The sequence below is a fragment of the Palaemon carinicauda genome, chromosome 1, assembly GCF_036898095.1.
Source record: "Palaemon carinicauda isolate YSFRI2023 chromosome 1, ASM3689809v2, whole genome shotgun sequence".
Lineage (NCBI taxonomy): Eukaryota > Metazoa > Arthropoda > Malacostraca > Decapoda > Palaemonidae > Palaemon > Palaemon carinicauda.
Window position 1 is genome coordinate 159,040,871 of NC_090725.1, and position 21,476 is coordinate 159,062,346.

The 21,476-nt window shown below is 38.4% G+C and overlaps 1 protein-coding gene across 5 annotated transcripts in view; it reads left to right on the forward strand.

The window, feature by feature from the left end:
• The window catches only part of LOC137652693 (E3 ubiquitin-protein ligase RNF19B-like), a 305,828-nt gene extending 289,474 nt beyond the window's left edge, over nt 1–16,354 (forward strand). For 4 of the 5 annotated variants that reach the window (XM_068386099.1, XM_068386105.1, XM_068386111.1 and 1 more), the window contains exon 13: nt 14,366–16,354. In XM_068386099.1, coding sequence (XP_068242200.1) covers nt 14,366–15,013 — 648 coding nt within the window. In that variant the 3' untranslated portion in view covers nt 15,014–16,354. The remainder of the gene's footprint in view (nt 1–14,365) is intronic. The other variant, XM_068386125.1, reaches the window with a different exon arrangement.
• Nucleotides 16,355–21,476: the final 5,122 nt, after the last annotated feature.

Consider the following 21,476-nt stretch of genomic DNA (forward strand, 5'->3'; position numbering starts at 1 on the left):
TGATTGTTTCTTTTCAGGTGAAACAAGTATTTCTGAGCTTGCCTGTATTTTTTTATGTTTATTATCATTCACTAACATTTTTTTGTGTTACTATAAAATGTATGTTGAATTACAAATTTTTTTTATTACCAATAAAAAATTGATTGGTATTTGCGTCTTATTTCGCCCCAAATTCAAATAAATAAAGATTTGTACGAGCATTTTTTATTATTCCCCTTTTTGTCTGCATATTAACACGAGAACAACTGTAATAACTTTTTTGGACTCGGGCCATGTCGTCCTTATGGAAGTTTCTTTAAGGTAGCTTCCTAGTGTATATTTGACTACAGTGATATTCCCAGAGAATTTTACCTTAAGGTATCCAGAATTCTAACTCCTGGAGCGAATATCCCTAAATAAATGTTAATGGGATATCGCATAATATCAAGAGGACGTATTCTTGACACGCCACATAGCTATCTTCACCCCGAATAGCATTAATGCTTCGAGGGGGAAAAGTGGCAAGAAAACGAAAAACAAAAGGAGAGCCGTTATTAAGGTACCTCTCCTATCTCGTTTTGAGTGTGTATAGGACGTCATCAACAGCGCCATCTTTATCCCTTATCGCGTAGCTCCATTACTCGGTGTTTTCCCTGTTTTTCTCGTGATTTTTGGATTTTATTCAACCATGATGCTTTCTCCAGCCTCTTCTGCCTCTGGAAAGTTGAGTATTATCTTTACTGTGTATAAATGTAAGCTCTTGTTGTTTTGGAATTAAATCAAAAGTGATATTAATGTAAACAAGAGCTGTTGCCTACCGGAGGCGTCCTGGACGCTGTCGCTCGCTATGTACAAGTCATTTAGTTAGCCAGAGCGACATTCCCGGTCATTTTGCTTTATTAAATTTAGCTATTTAGTTTTCCTACTGGAAATTCTTTATATGATGCCGTTAGTAATTTTTAGTTTCGGTGATTTAGGTAACCGATCTTGGCTTACGCTAGGCTTAGTAGCCTAAGCGTGTGGCTTTAGTACTTTCATGCATGATATATAGATTTCCGAGTGTAGCAATTTTATTGAAGCTATAGGCATAATTTTGTACTTGTAAGATATTGTTGAATATTTCTCTTCCAAGATCATATACGAGAGAGTTTCAGTGATTTAGGTAATCGATTCTCACCGCGCCCAGGCTAGTAGCCTATGGGGCTTTAGTATACTTTCGCACACCTCCCCGGTTGTTCTTTTCTCCTCTGGATATCTAAGATCAGTCCATTTTTCCCTCTGTGTTAAGCCTAGGCTTAACCCTAGTGGTTTTATCTGGATAGTATTCAGGTAAAACTATACTAGGGTGGTTCTGTCCGGGTCCTGTTTTCAGAGTAACTGATTTTGGGGCTCGGTCAGAACATCAGAGTATTCAGTCTGGGGTCTGTGACCTCTTGGCATAGAGAATGAGATTCTTTTGCTAGGTTAGGTGCAGATATAGGAGGCTTAGCCTCCCTAGATCACATCCGAAGGTTTCTGTACGAGATGATTCATTCTTCTGTGGTTTAGCAGACTAGTCCTGTGTTGTTATTCTCGGGCTGGAGAATGAGATTTTCCATTGCCTAGCGAAATAACAGCACCAAGCTTCATTCTTGTATTAAGGGAGATGGCAAGTGCTGCCAACCTCCCTCCTTATTAGACAACCATAGGCTAGGATGAGCTTTCTTGGTCACTGGTGTAAGTCTCATACTAGATCGAAGTTTGTTGGACCCTTTTCCCTCCCCCCCTCTGTCCTTTGGTGATGGCCTAGCCATTACAAACTCTTGGCCACCGTTCTACATCTGTACCTAGTGTAGGTTAGGATGTTGGACTGGCTCAGTCTTCTGCCAGCCGGCAGAAGCCTACTCTCTGTAGAGTGAACTCCAGACCTCTCTTGGTGTACTATCCATATCTGCTGGTAAAGCCCGGCATGCTGTGGATAGATGGAAGCCTGAATTTTACATTCTCCCCTTCCATATGTTCACTCTTTCTGGATGGAAGGCAGTACAACCTTACATCCATGCTATTTCTCTTGTTAGTGTATTGTACCTCCTACCCGGCCGGCAGTCGGGTGGGTGAAGTTCTCTGGTTCTTAAATTATCTGCCGGCCGGCACAGGTATCACTTGTCATTGCCGGCCTGCAACAACAGCACACCGTAAGATCTGCCGGCTACTACGATTGTGGCCGGCAGCCGGGTGCTGACATTTTTCAGTTGCTGGCCGGCAGAGTTTGCCGGCCGGCACTCAGAAACCTCTAACATACTTTGTGTTGTCTTGTACAGCCATTTGATGAGACCGTACAGTATAATGGAAGTGAGTTCTTTCTTTATTAAAAATTAATATCTCTTATATTAAAACTTTTATACTCTGGTGTGAGTTGCACCTAACTTTCCTTGTAGGAAAATATTCTGAAGGTTTTTCTAGAATGAGAATTAACCTTAGTTTTAATATCTTGGGAGGTTACAGCAATTAGCTGTACGGGAAATACAAATACTGTATGTGTCTTTCCTTCTTTCCTTTCTAGCTTTACTGTCATAAGCTATGTATACTAATATTAAGATTAATCTAGTGATATGTTTTCACTTGATACTCATGGATTCTCTTCTCTTTACAGGAGGACCATCCGAAGTGCGGGAGCATGTTTTGCAACGTCCGCAGTAAGAACTTCTGCGGACTTGAGTTGTGCATGAGGCACGCACCCTGCGCAGTCTCCAAAGGTGATCTCTGGTATTGGGACCCTCAGGTATGTACTGTTTGTTCTAACCTGATTACCGAGGCATTTGACACCCCTCAGTCGGCGGAGTCAAGGGATGCAGCTAGGGAAAAGTTGCGAACCTGGGTGAGGGGTTTTCAAAAGAACACTGCCGGACCCTATCTTCCAAGCGAGAAGATGAGGGCCTACCTTTTTCCTAAAGCATCTGCGGATGCGGTTATTCCCCAGCCTCATGCGGAGATCCCAACGGTTCAGATTCCGGTAGATTCCGAAGTCTCGGACGCCCTACAAGACATCCAATTGGACGATAGGATGTCTGAAGTGTCGGAGTACACTGAAAAAGATCTTCTGGCGGAAGATCAGGAAGAGGAGCAGACCCAGGCTCCTGAAACTGAGGAGGAGGAGATCGACGAGGTGTCGGTTTCATCCGTTCTGGCCCCGGAACCTGTTCCCTCGACATCGTCTGCTATCCCAGGTGAACTGGGAAAGACTCTTTCTTCTATTGTTGAAATGATTCAACAAATGCAAAAGAAGAGCGACGAGAAGGAAGCCGCAATGAAGTTAGAGATGCGCAGACTCGCAGCATCACGTGGGCCCCAGAAGAGGCTCAACGTGAAGGATGCCAACCCTTGGAGGTATGCCGAACACATGCCAATGACAACTGGGAAGATTGTCATGTCGGAGAAGTTGGGCTCAGTCCCCTTTGAAGAAGTGGAATTTTGGCCCAACAAGGAGTCTTGCCCGGACTGCTATGTCCGTCTTAGGAAGGAGCCAGCCTCAAAGGAGGAGATGGAGCCGAAAGAGGTCATAGTCTTTGACCATAGTAAGGCACAGGCTTTACTATCGAGCTCAATGAAAGAGAGGGGCTTCACGAACTCAAAGGTACCTGCTTTGAGTAAGAAGCACCCCTCCTTTGTGGCTTCACCAACTAGAGCCTTTCCCTTTATGGAGAGGGGATATAAGGCAGCCTTGAAGGCGGTTGAGGCAGGGAAACCATGTCCCTCTTTGGAAGAGTACAAGCCGTTGTCCCTGACCTTACCTATGGACCAAAAAGACTGGAAGGACGTCCATCTTACCTTCTCATTCGGGAAGTTGGAAGCAGATATTGCCGGATGTCAGTTCGGTGAGGACCTTCCAAAGCTGTCGGAATTTCTCTTGCGTAGAGAGCAAGAGACAAAGGAAAGGCTCGCTGTATCGATGTCATTACAGACAACTCTGGAGATGATGGCAAGCGACCCTAAGAACCAAGAATTGTTCATGGTAGTGGCCAAAACCCATCTGGCCACAGTGACAAAGGACCTCTACAGTTTTATTAAAGCTAGGAGAGCTTGTAGAGAGTTCGTGTTCATCTCGGCTGCGGTGAGGCACGAACCAAGAAAACTGATTTCTTCTAGTATTTGGGATAAGGACCTCTTCCCTAGCGAAGTGGTCAAAGAGGTAGTGGACAAGGCCGCTACGGAGAATAGAAACCTTCTCCAGAAGTGGGGCCTATCTCTTAAGAGAAAGTCTTCCCCTGGATGAAGGTTCCCAACCTAAGAGGAAGACGAAGAAGCCTAGGCTATCCTCTCGGCTGGCTAAGCCTTATAGACAGCAACAGCAGCAACTTCCTGCGACCGCGGTGCCTCAGATGGTGGCACAACCTCCAACCACGTACCAGTTGGTACCTCAGGCAGTAGCGACACAGTCGCCTGCATTTAACCCAGCGTTCGAAAGGCAGTCAACGACCTTTCGTCCAAAAGCTAGAGGAGCAGCCAGAGGTTCCTCTAAACACCCTTCAAGAGGAAGGGGATTCAGGGGAGGATGCGGCCAAAGAGGCAAGGCCTCAGGTCCACAACAACAGCAAAAGTGAGATGCTTCCAGTAGGAGCGAGACTATTTCTGTTTCAGGATCGTTGGACCTTTGATCCCTGGGCCCACAGCCTAATCAAGAATGGACTGGGTTGGAGCTGGAACACCACTCCACCTCCGTTCCCACAATTCTTCCAACACACTACCCCCGTCCTGGAAGAATATGTTCGAGAACTCTTGGAGAAAAGAGTAATTCGGAGAGTAAAGTCCATCAAGTTCCAAGGAAGGCTGTTTTGTGTTCCAAAGAAGGACTCAGACAAACTCAGAGTCATTCTGGACTTGTTGCCACTCAACAAGTTCATAGTGAACCACAAGTTCAGGATATTGACACTTCAACACATAAGGACCCTATTGCCCAAAAGGGCTTACACCGTCTCGATAGACTTGTCAGACGCTTATTGACACGTTCCAATAAATCGTCACCTCTCCTCCTACCTAGGGTTCAAGCTACAACGAAGACTTTATGCCTTCAGAGCCATGCCCTTTGGGCTAAACATAGCCCTAAGGATTTTCACGAAGCTTGCGAATGCAGCTGTTCATCAGTTACGCCTAACGGGTATCCAAGTAGTGGCCTACCTGGACGATTGGCTGGTGTGGGCAGCATCCAGGACGGAATGCATGCAAGCTAACAAGAAAGTGATCCAGTTCCTGGAACATCTAGGATTCTAGATCAATACCAAAAAGTCTCGACTATCTCCAGCCAAAAAATTTAAGTGGTTGGGAATCCACTGGAATTTACAGTCACATCAACTTTCCATCCCTCTGAAGAAGAGGAAAGAGATAGCAGGATCTGTCAAGAGACTGTTGGAATCCAAACAGATATCAAGACACGAACAGGAGAGAGTGCTGGGCTCTCTACAGTTTGCCTCAGTAACAGATCCAGTGCTCAGAGCACAGATAAAGGATGCAACAGGAGTCTTGAGAAGATATGCATCAAATGCTCGAAGAGATCTGAAGAGACCATTACCGACTCGATTGCGAACGCTTCTCAAGCTGTGATCCAAAGCCAAGCAATTGAAGAAATCGATACTTCTTCAACCACCTCCCCCTTCAATTACCATCTATACAGATGCTTCAAAGGAAGGATGGGGAGGTCGCTCTCATCAAAAGAAAGTTCAAGGAGCTTGGTCCAATCTATTCAAGACATTTCACATCAACTTTTTAGAAGCCTTGGCAGTACTTCTTACACTGAAGAAGTTATCTCCTCGCCACTCGACACACATAAGAGGGGTCCTAGACTGCGAGGTGATAGTGAGATGCCTGAATCGCCAAGGGTCGAGATCACCTCAAATCAACCAAGTGATGTTAGCCATCTTCCGTTTGGCGGAAAAGAAGAGATGGCACTTGTCAGCAGTTCACCTTCAAGGGTTCCGCAACGTGACGGCGGACGCTCTATCCAGGTTCACACCGGTAGAGTCAGAATGGTCCCTAGACGCAGGATCGTTCTCCTTCATCTCGAGTCAAGTCCCGGAACTGCAGATAGACCTCTTTGCTACGAGCAACAACAAGAAGATACATCGTTACATGGCCCCGTACAAGGATCCTCTAGCGGAAGCAGTGGACGCTATGTCCCTCGACTGGAACAGATGGTCCAGGATTTACTTGTTCCCTCCGCCCAACCTTCTACTGAAGGTCCTTGACAAACTGAGATCATTCAAAGGGAAAGCGGCAGTAGTGGCTCACAAGTGGCCGAACAGTGTTTGGTTCCCTCTGGCGTTAGAACTACGACTGAAGTTTGTGCCGCTGCCGGATCCAGTTCTGTCTCAGCTAGTGCAGAAGTCGACTGTCTTGCTTCATCACAGAAAACCCAGAACCTGCATCTTATGATTTTCTCTCCTTAGCGGTGAGAAAAAGATTCGGGATATCAAGAGACAGTATAGACTTTTTGAAGGAATATAAGTCCAAATCTACCAGAAGACAATATGAGTCGTCATGGAAGAAGAGGGTGTCCTTTGTCAAGGCGAAGAATCCAAAAGAAATCTTGACAGACTTCTGCTTATCGTTCTTCATCCACCTTCATGAACAAGGTTTAGCAGTCAACACAATATCAACTTGCAAGTCTGCCTTGACAAGACCTATATTATATGCCTTCCAGGTCAATTTTTCTAACGAAATCTTTAACAAAATCCCGAAGGCCTGTGCTAGACTCGGACCATCAGCGCCTCCGAGACCCATTTCATGGTCTCTAGATAAGGTTCTCCACTTTGCCTCGAGGATGAACAATGATGAATGTGCTTTAAAGGATTCGACCCAAAAAGTTATATTTCTGTTTGCACTCGCTTCAGGGGCCAGAGTTAGTGAAATAGTGGCCCTTTCAAGAGAGGAAGGTCATTTTCAGTTCTTGGAAGGGGGAGAACTGAATCTTTTTCGGGACCCAACGTTTCTTGCCAAGAACGAGCTACCCACCAATAGGTGGGGTCCTTGGAGAATCTGCCCTCTGAAAGAAGATGCATCTCTATGTCCAGCAGAGTGCCTAAAGGTCTATCTTCGTAGAACTTCAGACTTTAGGGGAGGACAGCTGTTTAGGGGAGAAACCTCGGGTTCAAATTTATCTCTGAAGCAACTAAGGGCGAAGCTCACCTATTTTATTCGCAGAGCACTCCAGACAGTACACCCGCAGGTCATGATCCGAGAAAAATTGCCTCTTCCTTAAATTTCTTCAATAATATGAATATTGAACATCTTCGCTCATACACTGGCTGGTAGTCATCCAGGGTATTTTTTTAGACATTACACAAAGCAGGTGGAGGAACTTAGGAGGTCTGTGGTGGCAGCAGGCAGTGTCCTTGGGCCTGTTGCTTAGATCTGCGAGAAACAGAGAAATTAAATGGGACGATTAATTCAAGGGTGTGTGTGTGGTCCCGGACTGGTACTACAGACTAGTGAAAGGCCACTAAGGTGTCCTTATGAACTGTTCCATAGACAAAGGTGAAGTAAGCATAATGCATACACATATGCCAGGCATTTGTTACGCTAGTTTGAATGAACAGTATTACAGATATTAACAAAATTCTAAACAATTTGGTTATTAAGTGGCATGTATATGTTTCGTTTTCAGATGAAACAATATTTTCTGATATTTCTGTTACCTTTATGCTTAAAGGTATTTCATCCACATTTTATAAATTTTATAAATGCTGATTGACCTATATATTTATTGATCATCAATAAACTAGTTCTTAATGAACCTTGCGTTTTATTCGCCCATGTTCATTTTATAATAAAGTACTGAGCATTGCAATTAAAATTATGGATAATTTTAATATAAAAGAAAAATCTTTTAAGATTGTTCCTTAGTACAAACAAACATTCATCGGTTTAACCAATCCTCATGTAGGATAGACCCTTGTACTCTGAAAAGGGTGATTTTTGATATGCAAATTTGTTCCTAAACGGATACAAACCTTTGTCAGATGCACAAATCAGGATAGGCATACCGGGTGAGGTGCCAGTATTTCATACCGACATTGGTAAGTTTTATACAAACTTTGCTTTACAATGTATAGGGTGAGACCGCTATACAGGTTTGTCTGTTAGTCATCCATAGGTAATATGTATTCCTCGAGATTTTTTTCAGAGTCTAGTATGACTTCCCTGTAGGGGGCAGGAAGCACTAACATAGTTTATGCTTAGAAGTAATGATGTATGACGGTATCATCATAGGTCTCTAGGTCTGTGCAGACCAGGAAAAGCTTTCTTGAGGATATGGCATGATATGAGAATCCACAGATACAGTAATGCTCTGGTAAACTTCTATCAGGACGATATGGCCTGAGCCCAAAAAACTGATTTTGAGCGAAGTGAAAAATCTATTTTTGGGTGAGATAGCCATGTCGTCCTGATGGACCCGCCCTTCCTTTTCATTAAAAGGGCTGAAGGACCCCTCCCTATAATACAGTATCTGTAGCACCTCGTATATCACTACAAGGAATAAAGATGGCGCCGTTGATGACGTCATATACACACGCGAAACGAGATAGGAGAGGTACCTTAATAACGGCTCTCCTTTCGTTTTTTGTTTTTCGTTTTTCGTTTTCTTGCCACTTTTCCCCCTTGAAGCGTTGATGCTATTCGGGGTGAAGATAGCTATGTGGCGTGTCAAGAATACGTCCTCTAATATTATGCGATATCCCATTAACATTTATTTAGAGATATTCGCTCCAGGAGTTAGAATTCTGGATACCTTAAGGTAAAATTCTCTGGGAATATCACCATAGTCAAATATACCCTAGGAAGCTACCTTAAAGGAACTTCCATCAGGACGACATGGCTATCTCACCCAAAAATAGATTTTTCGCTTTGCTCAAAATCCGTGTGTTCTTACATGTAGACAAACCTTTTTTCTGTGTATACATACATTGTTTCTACATGGATACAAACCTGTCTGTTTTCGCATACAGCTAACCCAGTATTGGATGCTATAAACATTTGTTTGTATTGGGAATACAAACTTCGACTGATTGGGTATATAGTGAGACCTGTATACCTTTTGTTGCTAGGTTTGTTTATATGGAATATGCAAACCTCGAGACTTTTTCCTGAGTCTGGGATGACTCTTCCCTGTAGGGGGCAGGAAGCACTAACATAGTTCATATTAGAAGTAATGACGTATAACGGTAACATCATATGTCTCTAAGGTCTGAGTGACCAAAGAAATATTGTCTTGAGGTTAAGGCACAATAGGAAATCCACAGATACATTAATGCTCTGGTAACCTTCCATCAGGACGACATGGCCTGAGCCCAAAAAACAGATTTTGAGCGAAGTGAAAAATCTATTTTTGGGTGAGATAGCCATGTCGTCCTGATGGACCCGCCCTCCGTTTTATGAAAAGGCTTTGGCAGATCCCTCCCGAATCTACTGTATCTGTAGCACCTTGCTCAACGCTATAAGAAATAAACATTGCGGCGATGATGGCGCCATCTAGATACACAAATAGTAACGGAGAAAGGGTACCTTATTAACAGCTCCACTTCGTTTTTTGCCACTTTCCCCCTCGAAGCGTAAACGCTATTCGGGGTGAAGATTGCTATGTGGCGTGTCAAGAATACATCCTCTGATATTATGCGATATCCTTGAAGGGAAACTTTAGGGATATTCGCGCCAGGAGTTAGAATTCTGGAGACCTTAAGGTAAATTCTCTGGAAATATCACTATAGTCAAATATACCCTAGGAAGCTACTTAAAGGAACCTTCCATCAGGACGACATGGCTATCTCACCCAGAAATAGATTTTTCGCCTCGCTCAAAATCCGTTATTTAACATTATTTATTGACAAAACCTATATCTAAGGGAGAAATTTAGATTATTAATAAGTTTTGATTCACATTACTTGGTAATCATTTGAAAACAATGATGGTATTCGGACAAAAATTCTTCCGACAAATCAGCTATTAGGAAATTTTCCGAGCTAAAAGGGCACCCCTGTGAGTCCGTGCAAATATGCCTCGCTAAAAAAGTTGACAATAGTTCTTTGTGCGTGTTACATAAGATTTTCCATCATTCTGAACATCTTTTGCATTCAGAGCTTTCCAGATAGTACCATCTTGTGTGTATCGCTGTGTACAGTTAATTCAGTCTTGCCTTGTCCATTGTAAGGTTCAATGTTGTGCAGGATTTTGGAAGTTTTATCCCAACTGTGACAAGGTTATGGAATAATTTTCCTAATCAGACAGCTTAATTGGTAGATACTCAGAAGTTCAGAACTTTGGCAAATACTTTTGGGTTGAACAGGTTGATGTCTTTTTTCATAGTTTATAAGTGAGCTCTTTTAAGAGGCCAGCCGGCTAATGCCGATTTTTAATGGCAGGACTTTGACATTCATACCACTTAATAAGTTGACTTAGGACATTTCCAAACTGCATAGGATTTTTGCCTCTGACCTTCGGTTTTGCGACGCCATGGTGATTTATCCTGAAAATCAGTGTTTTTCAAATGCTATCTCATCCCTTGATAATTATTATGAAGATCTGGGATTACTACCCTATGCAGACTGGTTTAGACTTCCAATAATATGAAGAGTTTTTTTTTTCTAAAAGTAATTTCTTTGCCAGATATGAATTTTTTCATTATGGTAAAAAAAAATAAACCCTAAAAATCAGGGGGGGGGAAATTAAGAAAAAATTTATGAAAAAAAAATGGAAAAAGGGCTTCGTTTCATTGTTTTATAATATATGTCTAAGTTATATACCAAATTCCAATGCTATATCTTTAAAACTAAGAGAGAAGATTGAATTTGAAGGTCAATAAGTAAAGTTTTGAGATAAGGACGTTCAAAGTTTTTCTTTATTTTTACAAAGACATCATTAATAAATTATGATTATTATAAATTTTATTTTCTTTTTTGGATATTGATAAAAGAAAACATTGGATCACCTGTAGAATTGTCACCCCAAGGTCCTTCAGGGTGACGATTCTACAGGTGGGATACCCTGGGGTGATTATTCTACAGATGGGATACCCTGGGGTGACGACTGTACCGGAGAGATTCTGGAGTGATGATTTAACAAATGTTTTCAACTATCTTTAATTTACCACTTAGTTTTAATAACCTATTTAATGGCCCTAGGATAATTACCTACCTAACTAATAACCTCTCCTGTTCTTAACAACCTACCTTTAAATCTTTCTCATTCCAAAATTGTCTCTTTCTTCTTTTGTATTTTGCAAAAATAAGAATAGTTGCTACAATTCTCTTTTACTATAAACAACCAACTCCCATGGCTCGGAATACCTTCCAAGATGTGGTTCTTCCACTTTTGTATGATGATTCCTCTCAAGTTATTTGTTGGCTACAGCAAAAGAAGCTTATAAAGAGTGAATTTAATTTGATACCTGCAATAGTTGTATGAATTGGACAAAGTATTCCAGATCAAAGGATGGATTTATATGGAAATGCCCATACAAGGACTGTTTGAAATACAAATCAAGCAAGTCAATAAGAATAGGTTCTTTTTTTGCACGATCTAATATTTCACTGGAGTGAACGGATTGGCGAAACAGCAGCAGGACGTCAGGTGAACATCGGCGAGAAAACAATGATTGATTTCTGTAGCTTTTTTAGGGAAGTCTGTAATGTGTATTTTGAAACAAATTCAGTTTAGCTTGGGGGCCGTGGAATTACTGTTGGAAATTGATGAATCATGTTTTTCACATAAACTGGAAACACCATCGTGGACGCTCACCACACACTCCTATTTGGGTTTTTGGTATAGTGGATACGAGCACAAACCCTGGAATTGGTTATATGGAAATAGTTGAGAAAGGAGATGCTGCCACTCTTCTTCCGATAATCCTCAAAGTAGTTCGGCAAGGATCTATCATTCACAGCGATGAATGGAGTGCATACCGCAATATCCAGGGTCTCGGATACAACCATAGAACTGTAAACTATTCAGTCAACTTTGTGATCCAAATACCGGTGTGCACACACAGACGATAGAATCCTATTGGAACAAACACAAAAGTTACATAAAGACAATGCGTGGCTCCAAACGGAAGTTTTTTAAATTCGTACCTAAAAGAATTCATGTGGCATGAACGTTTCGCTGATAATGCTTTTTTAAATTTGTTTGAATATATTGCTATTCAATATCCATTGTAAAATGTTTATGAACATCTTAAATATACAGTGGGATACCTGGGGGTTTATGGGGGGACAATTCTACATGTAGAGGATTCTGGGGTGACGATTCTACAGGTGGGAAATTCTGGGGTGATGATTCTACAGGTGGGGATCTTGGGCTGATAATTCTACAGGTGATCCAAATCATTTACCGTATTTATAATTTAATCATAAATGAAGATCCATTTGCTCAATATCTTGCTTCTTTTGCTTGTTTCAGGCAAGGGCATAGCTTCTCCATCCACACAAACACTCTCACTCTCTCTCTCTCTCTCTCTACCAATATTACCCTCTTCTGAACTCTTAATAGAGCAAATTTCTTCTTCCTTATGTTAGCAAGATGTTGAAATTGTTGTTTCCTCTTTGAAATGATAAAATTCTTGCCGAAAACGAGAAAACCAAACGTAAAAATGAGGGAATGTCGGAGGCATTCAAAGTTTATATTTATATTTTTACAAAGACAATATGAATAAATCCTGATTATTATGAATTTTATGTTCCTTTTTGGGTATTGATAAACAAAAAAAAGTTATCATAATTTACTCATAAACTAAGATCCTTTTGCTTAATATCTTGCTTCTTTTGCTCGTTTCAGGCAAGGCCGTCGCTTCTCCATTCTCTCTCTCTCTCTCTCTCTCTCTCTCTCTCTCTCTCTCTCTCTCTCTCTCTCTCTCTGTGCGTGTGTTTGTGTGTGTGTACTACCAATATTACCCTCTTCTGAACTCTTATAGAGTGAATTCTCTTCTTCCTTATGTTAGCAAGATGTTGAAACTGTCTTTTCCTGTTTGAAATGATAAAATTCTTGCCGAAAACGAGAAAAACAAATTTGAAAATTAGTGAATGTCAGAGGTCAAACTCAGTCATGTACTCACTCTCTCTCAGGTTTGTGGTAGGACTGAAGGGCAAAGGGTGTAATTTTCGTCATCTGCAACTCGTGGAAGTTATACAGATATCATTGTTCACAATTTCTTTTACATTAAAATGCAATAATTATCAAAGTATACGATAACAAGAAATACTGCATTTTCTTGTAGGGAGCCATGTTTATAGTTTATTAAGTTACTTTTACTAATTACCCTGTAACTATGAAAGTAAGAAGAATTTTGACAAAATATTTCATGTACGCATTCTCTATTGCCATACTGAGCTTTATATATTTCATATACAGTACTTTTTTATAATTTCCCAAATAAAATTTATTTGTTCTTTCTATATTTCTTTGATGCTAGGCATCTTTCCTTGTTGGATCCCTTAGGCTTGTAGCACCTGCTTTTCTAACTAGGGTTACAGTATGGCTAGTAATAATAATACTAATGATATTGTAAAGCATTTCTCTGTTATGTTAGCCTAGAAAACTTCATGGGAAGGCCCAGCTCTCTACTTATGAAGTTTCTTGCTTGAGCACATGTTCCAGCTAATGGCTAATATAATCAACAGTACCTGTATTAAACCTTACAATCAGATCCTAATTATCTTGTTCTGGTGTAAGGTGTTGTCATCCACAGTAAGCAACAAAGTCATCAGTGCTAGCAACAGTGGTCACAACCATAAATTACAAAGAAATTTACATATTCAGTAGTTTAGAAAAAATAGATTTCCATTCCTTGTATATACCACTAACTGTGTCAAGCACACATTGCTATACATAGCAATAAATCACGTTTTGAACACAACCCTCACCCTGTATCACCAACCATGATGTCTTGAGCCTAGCTGAAGTACTACAGCAAATACCTGCTATCAGAGCATGATGATTCAATCTGCCAGATAAAGGTGCCAGAATTAACGGGAAACTTGACTAACTGCTTGCATATGCAATTGCAGTGATTTCATAGGCCTGATGTAGCTTAATAGGAGCTGGAACATTTAAAGGTTAAACATTTAATTATTGCAAGTACTGTACAGCATTGATATTTTTTATTAGAATTCTATGGTCTAGTTAAACAAATGAATAGTAGTTACTATTTTTGTTTTAAGGATATTCAATTAGTTATAATGTAAGAAATAAATACTGTAGGTTGTGCTGTGAATACTGATGTGTAAATAAATTCAATTGTGTGCATTTTAGCTTGGGGTCAATGTTACCCATGTTTATGTGACTGCAATTAACCTTTTTTGTTTAGTATTTGTAGTACATTATTGGAATATATCACTAAATATTAATGTTTATGATTATCTTTTAGCAGGTTTCTGAAAGTGAGGCTGAGGAAGATACTGAAGCAGGAGGAGACAGTGCGAGTCGGGTGCTGGAGGAAGGTGTTGGGGTTAGCTCACATGTCACCAGTCTTTATATTCACTCTATCCCTCCTTCGGCTAGTGATAATAATTCTGGTGTGTTGGCAAATGATGGTAGTAATGATCAAGGTGCAGTTGATCTCCGTCTAGACAGTGTCAGTGCTATCATAACTGCTCGGCAGTATTCAAGACGTCATAGCTCTTCAAGTAAAGGTGTCACATTCTTAGGAGACAGTCTTGAAGCAAATGATCATATAGCACTAACATTAGATGATGATGGTCATGAAGAAGTGGTCTCTCTTGGTCATGAAGACTGTGCTATAAGCACTTACAGTAATAATGCTCCTGTAGTTATGGAAGTGCATCTGGATAAGGAAAAAGTAGTAAATTCTGTGAAAAATCCTGTTTTACGATCAATGAATAAAAACTTTTTGTGTAGCAGTAGCACATCAATTTTGCCATCAGTCCACCAGAATGAATGTGCTGATAAAAGTAAAACCGAACCAAGCAAACGTCGAGCATCTAGTGTTGAAGGGAAAAGAAACTGTGACAAACCACTAAGATGTGAATCCTTTCCCAAGTTGGAGAATCAGTAATTCTGTGATACTATATTGTACTTTCCCTTTTTTATTCCATATTGAATAAAGCAAGGATATAAAATCTTTATAAGTGTGATATCCCAAATGGGAAAAGCTTTACATAAAAAATAAGCACAAAATAGTGTATATTGAGATTTAAGATATGCAAGGTCCCACAAAGACTAGAAAGGTGTTACATGTCAGAAATATGGTGTAAGTGGCTGTAAATAGTTCACATGCTGTTTCAAAATGTCAGGAATATTATTCCTTTTACCCCTTTTTGTTATTTTGCAATTGTTTCTTCAGTATGATTTCAGTGATATTAACTACATTCAAAAGGGCGTAATTTTTTTGCTCCTGTCTGATGTAGCCTAAACTAAATTGATGTCAATGACGTATATACCGTACAGTATATGGTTATTCACACCTTTACAAACATTAACTTTTTCTATTTTCCCTATATCTGTTTGTAATGTTTTCATTTTCATTCATGCTCATAAAGTTTGAATTATGTTTTCTTTGGTTTGTAAACTAAATGTAAACTCAATTTATATCAAATCATACCTTTAGACTTGAAGAAATGATTTAGTTGACCAATTCATAAACAAGAAAAAAATGCATGTCATACTCAAGTGCTTTGGAGACATTTACAAACTATTGTACTGAATATTGTCAAATATTAGCCTACAAATAAGCAATTACAGTATATCAGATTCATTATATATTGAGATTTACTTTCACCGAAGTGGATATTTTATATATTTAGATTATTAGCTTACAAATTATAAGATTTATTATACTGTACATTGGAAATAAATATAACCAGTTCACCTCCCCTTATGTTCTATTTGGATTGTGATTTGGATGATAGTTGACTTATTGATTCAAACTTGTAAAGGGTCATTGACACTCTTTTACATATTCATCTTGAATTCAAGTTCTTTATTTCAGAATCAATACTAACCTATCCCCATGATTATACCTAAGTACTAAGTGTGTATAGTTTATGTAGGAAAGTTTTTCGTTACCATCACACATACATTTTCATTTCTCAAAACATCTAGCCACACACAACTTATATTTTTAACACTTATGCTACTGAATAGATTTATGAATAACATTCCCCTGAATGGAAAGAAATGGAAGTTGACGAAAGCACATAAACCGTTGAAGAAAATTAAATAAAACAATTTTATATAAAATATACAAGTTTTCAGACAATACTGTAGACTTGGGTAATCGTTAATCATATTTGAAGTCCAAATCATTACTCTGTTGTCAGCAGTAATTCACAAATGCAGGATATTGTCTTGTCAGCTGCAGTGTCAGTCGTTGCTCATAAATTTCCAGAATACCCTAGTTTCTATGTAAATTTCCTATTTGTTACTTATTATATCTAAGAATTATATTTCTAATTATGATGAAAGTTACAGGTAATAGTAGTGAAAAAATTTAAAACCAACTATTTCAAACAAACTCCTAGCCTGCTGCACATCATTTTTATCCCTTATATATACTTACTCCTAACAGCTGGGCTGATATGCCTGCCTACCCAAATATATATATATATATATATATATATATATATATATATATATATATATATATATATATATATATATATATATATTATGTATGTATGTATGTATGTATGTATGTATGTATTATCTCTCTCTCTCTCTCTCTCAATTATGTATTTTAGTTGTTATATACTACTTGAAAACTAGATGCCCTTTGAACAAAAGAAAAGATTTATCAAACTAACATTTGGAATGGTTAGAACTTTCTGAAATGATTTTGTGCCGTATTGTTTCAAATTTTCCTTAACCTATCGTCACCATGTGCTTGTCTTTTATCATCATCAGCAGAAACAAAAAGGCAATAAATATTCAAATATCTATCTATCACAGCCAAAGCATTTTTGCAGTAATTGTGTTTATTTGAATTTATTTATCTGTTGTCACTAACTCTAGGTTTGTCCACATGAGGCATGAGTAGAGTTACAGCAAGAATTACTAGTATTTTTGTGAATGCAACAAGCTTCCATCTTCTCATGCTCTTTGTATTCAGGTCACGTCCGATTGTCCTATACTCACACAAACGGTGTGTCTCTTCAGCTATTAACGTTTACTACGTCTTCAGTAATGATTGATTAAAAAAAAGTCACATTCATTATTAGAGGTGTAGACTAAAATCACAGGAAATTCCAGCTCCAGCAACAAGATCATATTCAGTCAAAATAAAATGCTCATCATCTGTCCAGCTATCTGAACATGCCCTGCTTTTGCTAGCACTGGAGTTTTGAGAGTTATGTGATCCATCAACACTGCCTGCCATGTATTTCCACTCTGAAACCTACTCTACCGAATTTGTGTTCTTACATAATGCATTGCTTTTTCAAAATATATCACGGTCATCAGTGTTGCTATCAAGTTCTAAAGGAGTATAAAGCCCTCTCCATTGAAATGTCACTTGTGGCCGATCTTCAGCACCAAACCTGCAGACAATGTGCTGGGGACCATGGCTGTGTTCTCATCCATCACTTACTAAATAAGATATACGACTGACGATGGCCATCTGATGAAATTCTCTTAGATTTGAGTTGTCAGGTTTTTTATTAGATATTAGATTCCATTGTTGTCAAGCACACCTAAAGAAAAGCAATTTTTGTCCGAGTGGTTTATGTGAAAGGCACAGATGTAAAGCTACACAATCTGTGACCCATGTGTAGCTCTTGTGTACGTAAATGAATGCATGCCATGAATTAAGGTTTAATCATGCTGTAGGAAAAATTTAACCCAAAGGAGCCTCCCCAGTATGATAAAGAGAAAGTGTCTGGTTGATATATATATATATATATATATATATATATATATATATATATATATATATATATATATATATATATATATATATATATATATATATATATATATATATATATATAATGTCTGGTCACACTCAGCTTTCCCCGTCCCTTTGTTAGGACGGCGAGGAACTAGTCATATGGTGAGATGGGTGTGTGTGTGTCTATATCTATCTAAATATTAGGCATCATTTTTAATGGGTCACATACACTAGAATGCTTATACAAGGTCATCAGATTGGACCGTTTGGGTTAGTACATGACTGACAGTTGACTTAATTGTCAAAAGGGATTATAATTTTTTATTTGGTATCTGCGTGTCAAATTCATGTTATGTACTTTTTTAATTGAAATCTATCCTTATGAATCTCGGTTATAAAAGCAAAATGCTACAAGGCCAGGGACCCTAATAGAGAAAGCATCCTATTGCAGAAAAAATGAGAGGTGAAGAATAAGCCATGAAAAAGAAAAGAAAATTACTATAATCAGATGATGTTAAACAGATATGTAACATATTAACTATGAAACAAGACTTATACGAAACTGCTCTGCCGAAAAGAATTGAAACTTTGGATGTTCGATTGATTTAACTATTTGATTGGAAAGATCATTTCCCGATTTGGTTACGTCCAGAATGAAACTTCAAGAATATTGTGTATTGACCTTTCTGGAAGAAAAGGCAAAGTTTAGAATTAATTGCAAAACTTCTGCATATTACATAACAGATGGCAGATTTGAATGCAAAGAGTGACCAAATTATGAAAAATTTTCGAGAGCGTTCACAAAGACAATTGAATGACTGTGCTCGAGATTGATATCCAGATCTGGGATAAGAAATTTAATATTAGACCACTGTTTTTTGTCAAAAAAATCCAAGTAAGAGTACATAACTGAAGAATATTACTCAAAACATGCCAGAATTCATTGAATAAAAAATTCTGCTGCATAGACCAACTCCAAAATTCTTCTCAATATATCTTGTTTTAAATAGAAGAAGGAATAGACCGGATTTCTTTCCTCTACGGTAAATTTTCAATTAATCACTGATTTTGAATAAGCTGCATGTAGTGAAAAGAAAGTGGTAGCGAGGATCATATGACCTTGACCTCATTAAAATCATACTTTTGAGTGTTGTTAGGGTTTAATTTCATGTCTGTTCCCACTTCCTTTCTTCTATCCTGCTCCCCAACCTCTCCTAACTCTGACTTCACAGTGGAACTGTAAGGTTTTTCCCCCAGTTGCTCATAGGTGCTAAATGGCCTCTCCATCCCTATTTGGCCTAAATTTATCAATCCAATCTATTGACAAAATCTTTCACTCTACACTCATTGTAGCTAGATTTCTATAAATGGATTCAGTAATCATATATCTACTTTCAGACGATTGGGTCGATGCAAAGAATAGCCTCATCTGCATAGGTAACAAGCTGGTTTTCACAGCAAAACCATGCAGTATATCATACGTATATAATATGAATGGGAAAGGGCCAAGAACACTCCACTAAGTAACACTAGATATTACATTCCTATAGCCACAATGCAATGTTGTCCATGAAGCACTACGCAGCATTTTAAAAGAAAAAATCCAGGGAAAATGCTAAGTTGCCTGTCGATTCTCATCTTTTTAGGTTTTAAAACAAGGGTCATGATTAACGCAGTTCAAAGCAGCATTAAAATCAAGACCAATCATACAAACTTCATAAGCAAAGTCAGGATTTCCACACAACAAAGGGGAATGTTATATTATCAAAGACTTCAAAGCCATTGTGAAAGCCATAGGGCACTCTGGGGAACAAGGAAACTTCTAGCATATACATTCTTACGTTTTGTCAACATACCTCTAAAACCTTTAGGTAATGTGGCATTTACAGAAATTATACATGACTTGGCACGGTTAAAGCCACAACTACATTTACCTGAACGAGTAGGATCACTAATTCTCCAACAAATTCCAAAAGATCTCGCCAATTTACAAAAAATCATGGACTACTTGGAAGCTCAGAAATTATCTGTTGAAAAAGTACAGATTACTTTGAAGCAGAGAAACCAGCGGTCTATTTAAATAGCAAAGGAAAAAATTCCATTTTGGTTTTCACCTCCATAACCATAAAAGGCAATTAAATGTATCTTGATTTCACAGGAGAGTCAGTTTAGCTTTAGGAAAACACTAATGGTACTGAATGAATTTTGTATTACTGTATAGTACTCTGATTACTATCAAACATTCAGTTCTACACTAAATACTGTAGACTTGAACATAGCCCATTATCTTAGTTGTACCAAAAACATTTCTGTTATGGTCAAATTAATATGCTTATTATACCAATTCACAAAGACGACAGTTCAGGTTCTGGCAAAGGAAGGTGTGCTTTTATTTGATACCCTTTGCAAATATGATTATTTCAAAGGCATAGTTTATTTATTATTGATAGATTAATTGACTATATTTGAAATTATGGAAATTGTTTATATGAATACTGTATACATCTACTTTTATATATATATATATATATATATATATATATATATATATATATATATATATATATATATATATATATATATATATATATAAAGCAATTCAGGCAATGGCTAGGTTAAGTAAAATTGGGAAATTAAATTACCTGAAATTACAAATAAAAAACAGGCTAGATATGAGTCATGGTATGACAGTGAAACAATGTCCAATAGGTTTTCTATATTTGAGAATAAAACCCTCAGAAGAATATTGGGAGTTAAATGACAGGACAGTATTAAAAATGAAACCATAAGAGAGATAACTCGAGTGCCTTATGTTGATGAGATCATCGTGAGGGGTAGATGGAGATGGTTTGGGAGTGCTCTTCACACTCCCCAAAGAGAGATTATTCACCAATCTTTCAACTGGGCTCCACAAGGCACTAGAAGAGTTAGAAGACCCAGACCTACGTGGCTGAGGACTATGAAACAGGAAGTAGGAGAAAATGAAAGGAGAAGTATTTATTTAACAGCTCAAGTTATTGACGACTGGCGAAATCTAACCAAGGCCCTTTGTGTCAATAGACATTGGAGGAGTTAATGATATATATAAAGAGAAATTGATATTAAAAGCTGCTTTGGGACTCAATATTTTAAAGATAATCATGTGGGGTATAGTAGTTACAATATATATATATATATATATATATATATATATATATATATATATATATATTATATATATATATTGAATAAGCCATATATTTTATTACATTATTGTCTGGATTCTCTTAACGACCTCGGGATCTGAGTCTCGAGGCGAAATCACTCAAAGACAATAGCATTTGATCGGCCGGGATTCAAACCTTGGTCCATGATGCTTGTATGACAGTGACCGTACCATTTAGCTAAGAAGGTGGCTAAATGGTTCGGTCACTGTCATACAAGCATCCTGGACCAGGGTTCGAATCCCTGCCAGTCAGATGCATGATCTTTGAGTGATTTTGCCCCGAGACTCAGATCCCGAGGTCGTTAAGAGAATCCAGACAATAATGTATTAAGATATAGGGCTTATTTGAAATATATATATACAGTATATATATATTTGTAACTTCAAATTCTCCATTGCAAGCCTTTGGTTAAAGAAACAATGATTATC